At 47.8% G+C, this 15,079-nt stretch overlaps 2 protein-coding genes across 2 annotated transcripts in view; one reads left to right on the top strand and one right to left on the bottom strand.

The window, feature by feature from the left end:
- Positions 1–200: 200 nt before the first annotated feature.
- Positions 201–15,079, bottom strand: part of LOC105082802 (uncharacterized) — a 16,140-nt gene continuing 1,261 nt past the window's right edge. The window contains exons 3-8 of the mRNA XM_074346867.1: positions 12,832–14,006; positions 5,566–5,764; positions 3,254–3,469; positions 2,540–2,872; positions 2,116–2,229; positions 201–1,364 (exon numbers count right to left, since the gene is read on the bottom strand). Of these exons, the coding sequence (XP_074202968.1) occupies positions 844–1,364; positions 2,116–2,229; positions 2,540–2,872; positions 3,254–3,469; positions 5,566–5,764; positions 12,832–14,006 (2,558 nt within the window). The 3' untranslated portion in view covers positions 201–843. The remainder of the gene's footprint in view (positions 1,365–2,115; positions 2,230–2,539; positions 2,873–3,253; positions 3,470–5,565; positions 5,765–12,831; positions 14,007–15,079) is intronic.
- PRR14 (proline rich 14) overlaps positions 6,080–15,079 on the top strand; it is a 26,987-nt gene continuing 17,987 nt past the window's right edge. Inside the window, exon 1 of the mRNA XM_045508308.2 lies at positions 6,080–6,226. The gene's annotated coding sequence lies outside the window, so the exon portion shown is untranslated. The remainder of the gene's footprint in view (positions 6,227–15,079) is intronic.

Here is a 15,079-nt window from a genome sequence, read left to right as displayed (position 1 = left end):
GAGCCTGAGCCTCTGACCTGTATTCTGCCCAGATCTGACTGCTCGTATATGTTGGCACTGTGCCCGTTTCCAGCTTTGCTGCCTTGTAGCAGTGAAACTTTGAATCTCAGTTTACTTATCTGTAAAATACGACTATTAATATCCATCCCTGCCTCAGCAGACTTCTTTTCACCTTCTGAAGTGTAAAATATTGACAACGATTCACTCTTTCAACAAATGTTTATTGCACATTTACTATGTCATACATATTATCTTGCTGATTTCAGTCTTCACAGTAACCCTTTGAGGTAGATATTATTGATCCTCGTTTTACAGATGAGGGGGCTGAGGCTCAGGGAGGGCATGTGACTTACCGGCTGTGCCCGGGGTGAGTTGCAGAGACTAGGTCTGCACCTGGTGCTTCTGTGCTCTTTCCACCCACTTCACTGCCTGGGTTTCCTGTTGGTGTCAATTAGTCAGGGCTTGGCCATGCCCTACATCTGAGGTCTCCTCCCCAGCCTTAGACCCCTCAGCATTTACCTCTGCTGTAGATAAGCCGTGAGGGGATTTTTTTAGGAGACACTGTACATGATCTCGGTTGCACCTGTTACTGATAACACTTAGTCCAGCATCTCACTCTCTTCATTTTTTTAAAAAGACTGGGAAGAGGGGATGTTAAGTTTAATCTATTTGAATCTTTACAGGCACTTCTCTTTTTACAAGTTTGAAAACTTGAGGGATCCTTGAGGGAATCAAAGGGATGAATTCTGGGTCCCAAGTCCCTGACTCAGTGACCTTCCTCAGGGCCCACCCAGTCAGTCCGTAGCTCGGAGATCAGGCTTGAGCCCAGCCAGCAGGAGCTGCTCACCCACACTCCTCAAAGATGTCCGGGTAGTGCCGGAACAGCACCGGCGGGTCTCGGTCCCCTCGGACCGGCGCCCGAGGCACAGCCCGGATCCCAGGCCTGCGGCCCCGCCGCCCCCCAGAGCAGGAGCGGTGGATCCACTGGTGAGCTTCCACAGCAAACTTCCTCTTGAAGCGCATGCCACACTCAGGGCAGGGGAAGGGCCGCTCACCCGAGTGCATGCGCCGGTGGCTGACCAGCAGCGAGGGGTAGGTGAAGCGCCGGCCGCAGTCTGCACATACGTGGCGCCGCTGGCTGGTCTGAGGATCTATGCTGGGCACCGGGACTGCAGGCTGCGCGCCTGCATTCTGGTCCCAGGCAGCTTTCCTGGGTGGCTGTGCTCTTGCCAAGGCCTTGCTGATGGTTGAGGCAGGGTTGTGTTTAACCACCTCTTCAGGCCTCTCCTTCCTAGGAGTCTTTCCAGGTCCTTTGGCTCCTGGCCCTTCCTCAGGTTCCTCCTCCTTTTTGTTTGGGGCATCTCCTAGGAAACAGGAATTAAGTTACATTTAAAAATACATTTGCTTGTATTGCTCATGTTATAGGTTGCTTTTACTTAAGAAAGTCTCAGAAAAGTACTGCTCAGTGATTAACACACAGGTTTGGAAGAACCGTAAGCAGGGTTCTAAGCTCTTAAGAGTGACTTGGTTTTCTCATGTGTCAAATGGGAATCATAATGGTTTCTTTACTTCACAGGACTGTTGAGAGTATTAAATGAGTAAAAGGATGTTAAGCACTTAGTAAATGCTTAATAAGCAGTAAATATTATTGTGTTTTCTTAGTTTTTTGTAGGATTAGGACATTTACAGAGAAGGAAACATATGCTCAAGATCGCTCTACTAGCGGATGGTGAGGGGAGAAGAGCCAAGTTGTCGATTACTGGGCATTTTCTCTTGTACCACTTTGCCTTTCTTGAGGAATGCGATAGACAGACCTGAAGCTGCTTCCATTCTTAGGGATTTTAGTTGTTCTTGAAAAGGGGAGAATGAGCAGCACTTGTACAAGAGGGAGTCTTGGACTTGGGCTCCTGATTCTCCTCCTCTGGTCTCAACATGACCACTGTCCCAAGTTCTCAAAACTTTGTACCGGGGCTGCCTTCTTTCCTTCTCTAGTATCCCAGATCGGTTGGCTCTTTCATTCCTTTAGAGATGCTGGTGGTGGCGATCTGCAAGAAAACATTGCCAGACAGGAAGCCCTGGAATGCCAGGCGGGGGAGACTTGGGACCATCCCTCACCTCTCAGAGCTCCTCCCAGGCTTTCCCCCTCCTCAGGATCCTGGGCGGCGGGGCTCCAAGCCTCACTCTCCTGTTCCATCCAAGAGATGAGGGCTGGTTTGGGGCCTGGGAATCCTGGGAGAGAACAGGGATCACAGTGCTGGCCTGAGAAGCTGCCCTGGGAAGATGGCATCCCCCGTCAGGGTGAGGGCACCTCCTCAGAATTTGGGCTCAACTCGGACGGGGTCTGCAGTGCTTCTGCCTGATGGAAGCGGATCCGGGATGGAAGGACTCCCGAGAGGGTACCTGAAGCCCTGGGGATGGGAGGTGGCTGGTGCTGTTGGTGGAATAGTGCGGGATTAGGGCTCACAGTCTTCTCGGTCCTTATGTCATCTTCCCTGTGAACCCCAGTGAGGGAGAGGGGGGCTCTGACCCGGGGCCTCACCGAGCGCGCCCAGGTGGCCGTAGGTCTCCCGCATCACGTCCCGGTACAGGGCTCTCTGCGCGGGCCGCAGACACCCCCACTCCTCCGGGGAGAAGTACACGGCCACGTCCGCAAACCTCACGGCCGCGGGTTTCTTGCAACCAGGCCCGGTCTCCCCTGGTCTCAGCACCAAGAGCGGGACTGGGGGCGGCGCCATGGGGCCTCCCAGCCCCGAGTAGCGGCCGCCTGGTCCCCGGGGCCACCGCCTCCCGGCCCCCGGCCTCAGCTTTCGTCGTCCACAGGAAGGGCTCCCGAGCCCGGGACCCCGCCCAGCCTTGGCTTCCGAACGCGCAGCTCAGAGAACCGAAGTAGCAGGGACCGGCTGTTTAGGATTCGGGATTCTGACGGGGACAAATAGACCCCCTCGGTGTTTATTCACTTCATGGCAGCTTAGACACAGACACCCGGGCTAAGGGACCCGGAAGGTGCCTTCAGAAAATATGGCGACATCCTGGCTTCAGTTGTCTCTGGCTGTCCTTAAGAGCGCCGTCCCTTGACCGTATCAAACATGGCGCCTGCTTGGCTTCTCTGGCCTCATCCTCCGCTTGCCCTTAAATACAATGGCCGTGCAGGTGGGCTTTGACGGGGGCCGGGCGGCAGGGTACGGAGGAGAGCTTCCTCGCCTTCAAGAAAGATGGACGGGCCCACGGCTTCCAGTACTCCGATGTCCCGCACCGTAGGGCGGCTGGTCACTGGCCGCCACAGCAGGAAGGGCCTGCGCTGCGAGGCGGGGCTGGCGGGGCATTGGAAAGCGTCCGCGCCGGGTGGGGATGCTCCCTGGGCCGGCTCCGAACCCACCGACGACCTCAGCGTTTTGTGGCTCCCGGGTCCGTGTACCCGACAGCAGGATACGGAAGCCGGTCCCCAGCCTCTTCAGAAAGACGCACACACCTGGCCAAACTCGGGACAACCGAGGGAGAGACCAGGTACAAGATTAGAGTCGGGCCCACAGCTGCTGAGCCCACCCGACTCCTTGCGTCCGCGGCTCTCCTCGCTGAGTCTCTGGACTGGGAGCTGCGGACGAAGGAAGTTCGGTGATCTGGAATTGGAATGGGGAAGTTTTAAATTCCATTTTAAGTTTTTCCAAATTAATGCACATCGTTTTTTAAAAAGTAATACACAAGGTTTATGATGAAAAAGGCAGTTTCAGTATCCTTTCCTCCTGTCCCTAGAGTCAGCTACTTTGAACTTTTTATTGATATCAATTATATTGTACAGTATGCACAGTAAAATGCACAGATCTTCAGTGTGAAATTCGTCGAGTTTTGACAAGGATGTACAACAATGTTAACCATCACCCAAAACAAGATGCAGGACATTGATGTCACCCCTGAATGTTTCCTTGTGCACCCTTTCCAGTCAATACACAATTTTTTTGTGTGGTGAAATATTTTTAAACTATTTTTAAGTTTTCAATTCAGTGGCATTAATTACATTCACAATTTTGTGAGATCATCAGCACTGTCTCTTTCTAAAACATGATTTTCATGATTTAATGGGTTAATAGAACCCATTAAACAGTCACTTCACAGTCCCCTCTCCCCCAGCCCCTGGTAACTTATAATCTACTTTATGTCTCTTTGAATTTGCCTACTGTAGGTACCTCATAAAAGTGGAATCATACAATATTTTTCCTTTTGTGTCTGGCTTGTGTCACTTAACATTAATGTTTTCAAAGTTCATCCATGTTGTAACATATATCAGAACATCATTCCTTTTCTTAAAAATAGTGGTAAAATATACATAACAGTTATCATTTTAACCATTTTTAAGTTCTGTGGCATTAAGTACATTCCCATTGTTGTGCAGCCATCACTACCATCCATTCCAGAACTTTTTCATCTTCCCGAACCGACTCAATACACTTTTAACACTTAGCTGTTTTCTTTTGTTTTTTTCCTGGAGCTTCTATTAAAAAGTACACTTTGACAGCTTTTTCTTGATACATTCATTTCAGGCACTATGGGCATCCTGCTATGACACTTGATACTTAATTTCTAGCCCCATTCCCTTCACCTCTTTCTCCAACATACATAATACAATGTTATTGTAAATAATATTTCTATATATGCTATTATTCCCCTTCTTGTCAAATGTAAAAGCATACACTTTCTGGAAAGCCCTGAAAACTGGAGTTAAACAGGAGGGGCCAACAATATTGACTCGCCTCTGTGTCAGGCATTGAGGGTTGTGATGGTCCCAGCCTCCACGGAGTTTACAATACCAGAGCTTACAATCCCAAGCTTGTTTATGATTCCTTTGCAAACAGCCATTGAATAACCTTTGGTGCCATTCAAGGGCATCATCAAAAAGTCTGTTCTTGGAAATGCCCTCTCAGTTCCATGGGAAGACCTTATGGGAACAAACATTTATTATGCCATCATGGCTGCAGAAAACGTTTTATTTTAAAAATCTCTGATGAATGGCATTACCCAATTACACTGTGATCCACACAATTAATATCCAAAAGAAGCATTTCTCTTCATTTTTTGACACAAAGAAAACCAAATTACATATGCATTTCCTCTTTCCCTCTGCTGCCTTGGAAGCTCAAATTATTTTACATTAAATTGGGGTTTTCCAGTGTGATTAAAAGGTACTACAAGTCCCAGTTTCGCTATTCTGTTGAGCCATTTTGCAGTGAGAGGCGAACCCTTCCGGAGATGAGGGGACAATGTGTGTTAAGGATCCTAGTTGGGGAGGGGGTTCTCAAAGGTCACGTCCTGTGGTTTGAAGTGAAGTACCTGCTACTTTTACCTCGTCTCTGCTGACGGCTGCTGGGCTCCGTGCCTCCACCTCTCCTACCCAAGATGTATAAGCGGGTTTGGGGCCTGAAAATCCTACAAAGGTGAACCACTGGGTTCGACTGAGAATCCGAAAGGAGAGGTGCGTGCCCAGTGCTCCACACAGCCAGACCACTCGCCTCTGGGGAATCAATTCCCCCTTTCCACAGATTACTGGGTCCTGGCTCGGCCGCCGGGCCTCACCGAGCGCGCCCAGGAGGCCGCAGGTCTCCCGCATTACGTCCCGGTAAGGGACCCTTTGCGCCGGCCACCGATACTCCGAGTCCAGCAGGGAGAAGTACATGCCCACGCCCGCGAACCTCACGGCCCCTGGGCTGCTTTCCCTAGTTCGCCTGGGCCCGGCCTCTCTGGGCATATCAGCCAGTGAGAGAGGGACCAGGCGCTGCGCCGTGAGAAACCGTCCTGTGCTTCGCGGAGAGGCTTCCGGGAAATGTGGAAACGCTCTGAGCTGTTTCCGTCCTTCCTCAGAAAATGTCCTTAAGGGCCTGCCGTCCTGCCCTTAACCAAAATGGCGCCTCTCCGGCCTCATCCTTGCTTTTCTTGCCTGCCCTTACATACCAAAGGGCGAGCCGGAAGGGAGGTTGGACTCGGATAGAGTAACCAGCAGATAGATGACGTGCGTTGATTAGACAGCGCCGGTCGACAGGGGAAGAAGGAGGGCTGTGATTGGTCATTCCGGGGCGGCCTGTTTGAAAGGCCTTCGGCCGGCGGTGAGGGGCGGCAAGATCTCCCTTCATCTGGCTTCTCTGGGACAGGAACCTAAGAGAGAGATTCTGATGGAGTAAAGGTTCTGCTACTCTCAGGAGACCTCTTACGGGCAGGTCCGGATATCCGGGGCTTGGAGGTGAGTAAAAGCCCAAGGGCAAGACAGGAGGATTCTGGAGATAAGGGAGTGAGGGTCAGCCTGTCCCAACACTTCTCTCGGTACATCGGCAGGGCTAGCCACGTGGGCTGCAGAAATAGGTTCCTAATTGGTAGCTGATCTGGCCCAAACTCCAAGGTCACAGATGTCTCCCTTTTACAGACAGTAAAACTGAGAGACGGGGCAGGTGACTGCTCAGGGATAGTGGAGCCGGATTCAGAGTCATCTTCTGGCTCCTGTCTAAGTTTGAACTTAGGTTCTGCTAAGTGTTTAGGGTAGTGCCCTGCACAAAGTAAGTACTCAATAAATATATGCTTATAGTTGTTATTGTAATTATAATACTACCTGGACCCTGCCTCAATCAGGAAAACTTTCAAATCACAGCTCATAAATGAATAATAACACGGAAATGAATCAGATTATCTCTTAAGAGTGTTTTCTGTTCTGGATCAAGATGGTGGAGTAGGAGGACCCTGAGCTCACCTCCCAGGGATACACCAAAACTACAACTACATGTAGAAAAACTCTCTCTGAGAACTGACCTGAAGACTAGCAGAACAGATTTTCTACAACTAAGGACATAAGGAAAAGGTCACATCAAGAAAGGTAGGAGGGGTAAGGTCGTGGTCTAGTGAGACCCCCGCCCCCTTCCCCGTGGGGCAGGCCACAGCAGGAGGGATATCACACCGCAGAGGTCCCCCGTGAGGAGAAAGGGGTCCAAGTATCATATTAGGCTCCCCAACTTGGGGACCTGCACTGGGAAGATGAGCCCCCATTACATCTGGCTTTGAAAACTAGCAAGGCTGACATTTGGGAGAGCCTCGGGGCTGTGGGAAAGGAAAGAGACTCCAGTCTTAAAAGGACTCACACACAAACTCACTGGCTCCAAGTCCTTCCACAGAGGCTGCAGCTTGAAAAGCACCTGGGACACACAAGGCTATTCATTGACTAATTTTAGAGCATGCACTGGAGGGTCACAGATCTGGTGGAACTTTCTCTGCGGATGGAAGCAGTTGCAGGGGCCATTTGTTTTTAACTTTCTTGCCACCTAGCTGGCCTGGTGCTGGTGAGCACCATTTCTCTCACTCTCCATCAGCCTTGGTAACACCATATGCCCTGCCCCTGCTTTCCCCTGAGGTCCCAGGGGGTCAGCCCAGTCACAGCCAGGTCCTATAGAAAGCCGGGCCAGGGACCAGCCCCACCTACCAGGGTGTCTGCAGCAGTCACAACTGAGCAACACAGCCAGTCCACCTGAGGACCAGCCTCACCCACCAGCACACCCGCAACAGCTGCACACAGGGCCTACGTTTGGAGTACCCGGCTCTGTTGACCAGGGGAGGCTTCACCACTGGGCCCCACGGGACACTTCCTACATAAGGCCACTCTTTCAACACTGGGAGACGAAGTCAATATACATAGAAACAAATGCAGAGAGTTAGGCAAAACGAAGAAACTACGGAATATCTTTAAAGGAAAAAACAAGACAAAACCTCAGAAAAATAACTAAAGTCGAGACAAGCAGTTTATCAGATGAAGAATTCATGGTAACATTCTCAGAGATGCTCACTGAACTCAGGAGGGAAATTGATGAATACAGTAAGAAATTCAAGAAAATGCTAGAAGATGTAAAAAAATAAAGATTAGAAATTCTGAATTCAGTAATTGAAATAAAAGATACACTGGTGGTATACAACAGTAGATATGAGAATGCAAAAAAACGGACCAGTGGTCTGGAAGACAAGGGTAATGGAAATCACCCAATCAGACCAGAGAAAAGAAAAAAGAATCCAGAAAAAGCTAGGATAGTTTAAGGGACCACTGAGAGAACATCAAGCAGACTAACATTTGCTATAGGAGTCCCAGAAGGAGGAGAGAGAGAAAGGGACAGAAAACCTACTTGAAGAAATAATGGCTGAAAACTTCCTTCACCTGGCAAACAAACCAGACAGCCAAGTCCAGGAAGCACCGAGTCCCAAATAAGTTGAACCCAAAGAGACCCACACCAAGATACATAATTAAAATGTCAAAAGTTAAAAAGACTGTTTTCAAACTTTTCTAACAAAATATTTATAAAATCAGACAAGGAAAGTTCTAGAGATATATAACAAAAAGCTGTCCATCCCTACAGTGAAACCACTTTGAAGATCTATCTTTAAAATTCATGTGAATTTGCATTCCATTTCATAATATAATGAAATGCAAAAGAATATATAGTGAAAAGTAAATTTCACAAGTGTTGAACTCTTATACTACTGGTGGAGTGTAAGTTGGTACAATTACTTTGGAAAACAGGCAGTGCACACGAAAGCTGAATATATTCAATACCCTGTGACCTTGTAAACTTCATCACAATTGGGATTTTGATAGGGGTTACATTTATCCCTAAGTATTATATTCTTTTTAATGCTATTGTAAATTGAATTGTTTTCTTAATTATCTTTCTGGATTGTTCATTTCTAGTATATAGAAGTGCAACTGACTTTTTGTGTGTTGATTTTGTATCTTGGAACTTTGCTGAATTCATTTATTAGCTCATTTTGTATGTGTGTAATCTTTAGTGTTTTTTAGATATAAGATCATGTCATCTGTGAGTAGAAATAACTTTACTCGTTCCTTTCTAACTCGGTTGCCTTTTATTTCTTTTTCTTGCTACTTGCTCTGGCCAGAACTTCTAATATAAAATTGACTAGAAGTGGCAAAAGTGGGCATTGTTCCTGATTGTAGGGGAAAAGCTTTCAGTCTTTCACCACTGAGTATGTTGTTGGCTGTGGGGTTTTCACATATGGCCTTTATCATGGTGAGGAAGTTTCCTTTTGTTTCTAGTTTATTAGGTGTTTTTATCATGAAAGGATGTTGAATTTTGTCAAATTCTTTTATTGCATCGAGATGATTTTGGTTTTTTCCCCTTCATTCTATTAATGCGACATATTACATTAATTTTTCTTTGTTGACCCATTCTCAAATCCCAGGAATAAATCCCACTTAGTGTATAACCCTTTTAATGTACTGCTTTGCCTTGCTAGTATGTTGTTCAGGATTTTTATGTCAATATTCATACAGGGTATTTGTAATTTTCTTGTAATGTCTTTGGCTTTGGTATCAGTGTAAGCATTTTTTGAATATATTCTGGATACAGATTCCCTTTCACATCTATGACTTGCGGATATTTTCTCCTCATTCTGTGAATTGTTTTTTCACTCTCTTCAAGCTGTCTTTTAAAGCACAAAAGTTTTAATTTTGATAGAATCAATTTATTTTATTTATCTTTTTTTTTTTTTTTTTGGTCACATGTGCTTTTGGTATCATAGCTGAGTAACGATTGCCTAATCCAAGATCACAAACACTTATGCTTATGTTTTCTTCTAAGTTGTATAGTTTTAGGTTTTACATTTAGGTCTGTGGTTCAAGTTAATTTTTGTATATGGTTAAAGTAGAGGTCCAACTTCATTCTTTTTTATGTCATCCTAGCACCATTTGTTGAAGACTGTTTCTTTCCTTGAATTGTCTTGGCACCTTTGTTGCAAACCAATTGATAATAATTGGAAAAGGGTAGGAAGCTTTATAGCATGTGTCTTTGCCAGTGTAACATGGTCCTTCATCAAGGGGACCCAGCCTCCCTTCATTCAAGGGATTGTTAGTCTGGAATTGGCTCAAGTCTGAGAATTTGTTGAGGACAGGGCTCAGCAAGATGTGGAGCAATATAAGACCCACGGAGGAGCATCTCCTAACACCTACTTTATGGGGTCCTCATACAAACTGTAGATTGGTATGTATACAAAGTCCTTAGCACAGTACATGGCACATCATAAGTGTTCAACAAAGTGGCTCTGATACTATTGCAGTAGGCCGAAGAATAAACAAAGTGGGTAATAGTGACTGTAAGCTACTGTTGTTTCGAGAAACTTAGCTGAAAATAGGAGATAAGGAGTGAGGCCAAAGGGAAATTTGTTTTTAAAGACAGATTTTAGCATATTTATAGGTTGGCATGTACATGTTCCCGACAAGAGGGGGACTCTGAAACCGTAAAACTAAGAGAATAGACAGAGCAAAGTCTCTGAGAGGGCAGAAGCGGATGCAGTCCAGGCACAGCTCTACTGATGTGCACTGCAGACGAGGGACTTGCCCTGAGTTGGGATGGAAGCGAGTAAATACTAGTGATCACACTGGCAGATGTGGAGTCACAGTGGGGAGTGGAATGTTAGGGGAGTTCCTATTCGACACCTTGTGTTTTCTTAGTGAAGGAGAAGGCAGTCACTGGTTCAGGATGTATGAAAGACATGTTATGTTGAAGGTCCAACTGAGGTTGGAGTGGAAAGGCTGGCCCTTCTTAGCAGCATTGCAATTTTTTTTCTTCATAGCTCGTATACAGCCATGAAGACAGATGGGAGATTAACTCATACTGGGGCTGTGGGTTAATTCTTTTGGTTGCAAGTAACAGAAAGTCAAACTACCAGAAGCAGAAGGGAGAATTATTTGGAAGAATACTGGGATCTCCCACTGAATGTAGGGCAGCAGTCACAGTTGGTCATTGAATGGATCCTGGAACTGAAGTGCATTCGGAAACCTAAAAAGTTGTCTCCCACCTCAGCCCCCCATGGACCACATACTGGAACTTGGCCACCAACGGCTCCCAATCCAGGCCCAAAGAAATTTCTAAAATTCCTAGGTAAGGAAATAGTTAGCCTGGTGATAGAGGTAGGGAAAAGAGCAAGTTCTGAAACTGGGGGCAAGGAGGAATTTTAATAGGTCTCTGCTGGGGGTGGGCGCATTTCCATCAGAATTGTAAAAATGTCTAATCAGTCAACAAACTAGATTTACATTTTATAAACAGTAATTCCACGAGGAACATAATTCATTCATCAGACATTTTAATGAAACCCAGTCTGGTATGACCTCTGCTTTGGGGTAGCCCCTCTGTCCAAGGAGAAGCAGTGACGATGCAGCTTGCTAAATACCAGAACAGAGGTAATTACAAACACTGTGTTCCCCAGCCACACCCCCACTCTGGGGCTGATGTCAGGAGAGCTGAAGGAAGAAGTAACAGGGGTAGGATGACCCACTCAGCTGTTGGAATATGAGATAAGTCATGTTTGGAAATTCCAGTTTGGTGCAGCTACCCAAGGCAAAGTGGTAGGCCTTGTTCATTCAATTCACTAAAGCTTTACTGAGCACCTACTCTGGAATGGGTGCCATGGAGGCAGAGCAAAGATCAAAATACGTTGCTGCCGCCACTGCCATCTTGGAGCCTATGTAAGGGAGGAAGGGCATGAACACAACTCAGCGACTGTAGACTCTTCTGCTTTGTATTCAGTTACCTATCTTTCTAACCTTCTTGAATAGCCTCACCTCATTTCATGAAAAATGTTGACAGAAAACTCATGGAAGGTCCTGTGCAAATGTCTCCTTATTCTGATGAGAATAAAGGAGGCGTGAGACCCAGTTCTCAGGAATTTTCCAGCCACTGGCTGCCTGAAACTAATCCAAATCCACCAGATAAAGTACAACAAGCTAGTCCTGGTTTTACTGCTTCTTGCTGCTAGACCATAGCTCCCCTGCTTTTCCTTAATTTAAGATCAGCCTTCTCCCAAAGCTCACTATGCTTATGTCCCAGACCCATCTTGAACCATCTTTCCAAACACAGGGTGCAGAAGACTTAGCTTACAGCATGTTTTTTTTTAAAGCTTAGGTATTTAGGTGTCTGCAACCTAATAATCCTCTGGTACACTGCCACCACCCCCAAATCCAATGCAGTCTAGAACTGTTAAAACAAAGACAGACCTTGGAGGTATATGGTGTACAGTATGATGCTGGCTTATTTTGTATGACCCTTTAAAAGGGACATTGAAAAACCAGCCCTTGTTTGGGGAGAGATCTTGTGTGGGAACTGAAACCTTGTCTTTAAGGAATGATTGACCAAATTAATGGTATTTGACCTGAAAACCTGGGGGCAAAGTATTTGTGGTTAAGTTTTCTGAAGGACTGCCATGTAGATTTAGCTTTAAATATATTCTGGGTGAGGCTTCCAGGGAAGGAGAATGTGGTATTTAAGGGCCTTCTAACGATCAGAGCTATCCCACAATGAGATGACCTGCCTTGTGAGGTAGAGAGCTCCCTGTCAAGGGGGATTTTTAAAGCAAAGGTAGAAGACCGCGTGGCAGGAATACTGTAAAAAGTTGAAACCTGGTATGGAAGAGGAGGCACAGGAGGGGAAGAGTTTGTTCCCATGAACGGGGATCCTCCTGACTGCCTGCGAGGGGGCAGGTAATCCCTGTGTGCACAGACTAGAAAAGCACATGGCCCCTAAACTCAATGAGAACTTTTAGCCCGATATCCACACAGAAGTTCTTTTAGGGCAGGGTAGCTTGGAAAACTTAAACCAAATGATGTCACCTCTCTTATTGGGGCTGTCTGTTTTAAACACACGTATTAAGGCGTCCAGTGTGGTAGCATATACCAACGGTAAGCTGAGTAGCAAGAGACCTGGGTCTTGGTTCTGACTCTGCCCGGGATGACGGGGGCTCCTTCCCCTTTCTGCTCCCCTCCATGAAATGAAATGAACCTATCCAACCCTTTCCATTCTAAAGGGCACTGCCCCTCTGGCTAGGACCCCCTATAGCAGATCTCAGGCTACAGTTTTGGAGCCTGGGGCTACACTTGTGGACAGCCAGAGACCACCTCTGGCGAAAGCAACGGCCACACTCGAGGCAGGGGAAAGGCTTCTCCCCGGTGTGTAGGAGCTGGTGCTGAGCCAGGTGGCTCCACTGGGCGAAGCGCTTGGAGCACAGGTCGCAGGCATAGGGCCGCTCGCCAGAGTGAACGCGCCGGTGACTGGCCAGGAGCGAGGGGTAGGCAAAGCGGCGGCCGCAGTCCTCGCACGCGTGCAGCTTCTCCTCGGTGTGCGTGCTGCGGTGGATGGCGAGGGAGCCGCTCCGCCGGAAGGCACGGCCACAGTCCGGGCAGGGGTAGGGCTTCTCTCCCGTGTGCAAGAGCTGGTGCTGGAGCAGGGTACTGCGCTGGGAGAAGCGGGCCTCACAGTGCTCACAGGCGTAGGGACGCTCCCCTGAGTGTACCCGCCGGTGACTGACCAGCCGGGAGGATGAGGAGAACCGCCGCTCACAGTCTGGGCACGGGTAGGGCTTCTCACCCGTGTGGATGCGCTGGTGGATGACGAGGGCGGTGCGCTGGCGGAAGCGACGGTTGCATTCCAGGCAGGTGTACGGCTTCTCTCCGGTGTGTGTGCGCTGGTGGATGGCTAGCAGGGAGGGGTAGGCAAAGCGACGCCCGCAGCTAGGGCACTCGTGGGGTTTTTCACCTGTATGCGTGGTCCGGTGATTGGCCAAGGACCGGCTCCTACGGAAGCAGCGGCCACAGTCAGGACAATGGTAGGGCTTCTCGCCTGTATGGATAACTTGGTGCTGGGAGAGGTTCTTGCGCTGGGAGAATCGTTTTCCACACTGGTCACAGACATAGGGACACTCACCAGAGTGTGCCCGCCGGTGACTGACCAGCAGGGATGGGTAGGAAAAGCGGCGCCCACAGTCTGGGCAAGGGTAAGGCTTTTTCAGATTCTGGGCACACTTGTGGCTCTGCAGGGCCAGGTGATCGGGAAAAGTGCAACCACAGTCAGGGCAGATTGGACCTCCAGATGTCTGCCTGGGGATCAGGCGGGGTTTGCTGGGCCGTCGCCCCCGCTTCCCCTTTCTCGGGGCCTCCTTAGGTGGGAATACTTCCTTCTCTTCATTCTTCTTTCTCCTTCTGGTTTCTACAGGGACACAAGGAGAAATTAACAAATACTGGGCCCCTCCTCTTTCCTATTACAGTGTTACAGGTTATAAGACTATTTAAATAGACTCAGCCCCTGTCTTCAGGGACTGTTAGTGACACAGACAACCAATCAAGTGTGACACACTGCTATGGCAATATGGAGGGTATTACAGGAACCCCTAGCCCAGCTTGGAGAAGTCAGGGAAGGCTTCTTGGAGGAGATTAAACTGACTTTAAAAATGAAAAAGGTTTTGAAATGTTAAGGCAGGAAGTGGAAACATATGATTTGGCAGTGACAAGGTCACAAGGCCCTTTAAGCCAGTGGTTCTCAAATTTTATTGTGATCTGAATCATTTGGAGAGCTTATTGAAACAAATTGCTGGATGCTACTCCCAGGTTTGGATTCAGCATGTCTAGGGTGGGGTCTAGGAATCTGCATTTCTAATACATTCCCAAGTGCTACTGCTGCTGGTCTGAGGACCACAGTTGGAACCAAACCTAAATGTACATCCAAATCAGCTGGGGTTCTTCAAAAAAAAAAAAAGTTCCTAGATATGGATACATAAGAGTCAATGAGGAGTTCTGGGATGGGGTCCAGGAATCTGTATTTTCATTAAGATCCCGAAGTGACTTTGATATAACTGACAGCCATTTGACAACCTGCCTGAAATGGAAAGGTTTTAAGCAAGGAAGTATCATGGCAGATCTGAACCGTAGAAAGAGAGCCTTGCTCTTAGAGAATCTGGCACAGAAATCCCAGACCAGACAGTTGCATCTGCCCCTGTGGGTGGAGCTGGGGCCCTTCTACCCAAATGGCTTAATCAGAGTCTTGCTTGATCCCGAGGAGAGTTGCAGATTCCCTCACTCATCAGGGTCATCCTGCCAGAAGGGCAAAAGGAGGCCCCTGCACCCTAGGCTGCTGTTTCCCATAAGATCTCTCAGTCAGAGCCCAATCCAAAGCAGGCTCAGGGCAGAGTCCCTGGAAGGAGGCAGGCGTATAGAAGCTCTTTTTAAAAGCTCACTGATTCATCCACACAGTAGACAACTGCAGGTGGTTAGTTTACAAGCTGA

This window comes from Camelus bactrianus, chromosome 18 (genome assembly GCF_048773025.1).
Source record: "Camelus bactrianus isolate YW-2024 breed Bactrian camel chromosome 18, ASM4877302v1, whole genome shotgun sequence".
Classification (NCBI taxonomy): Eukaryota; Metazoa; Chordata; class Mammalia; order Artiodactyla; family Camelidae; genus Camelus; species Camelus bactrianus.
This window is presented reverse-complemented; position numbering and strand designations above follow the sequence as displayed.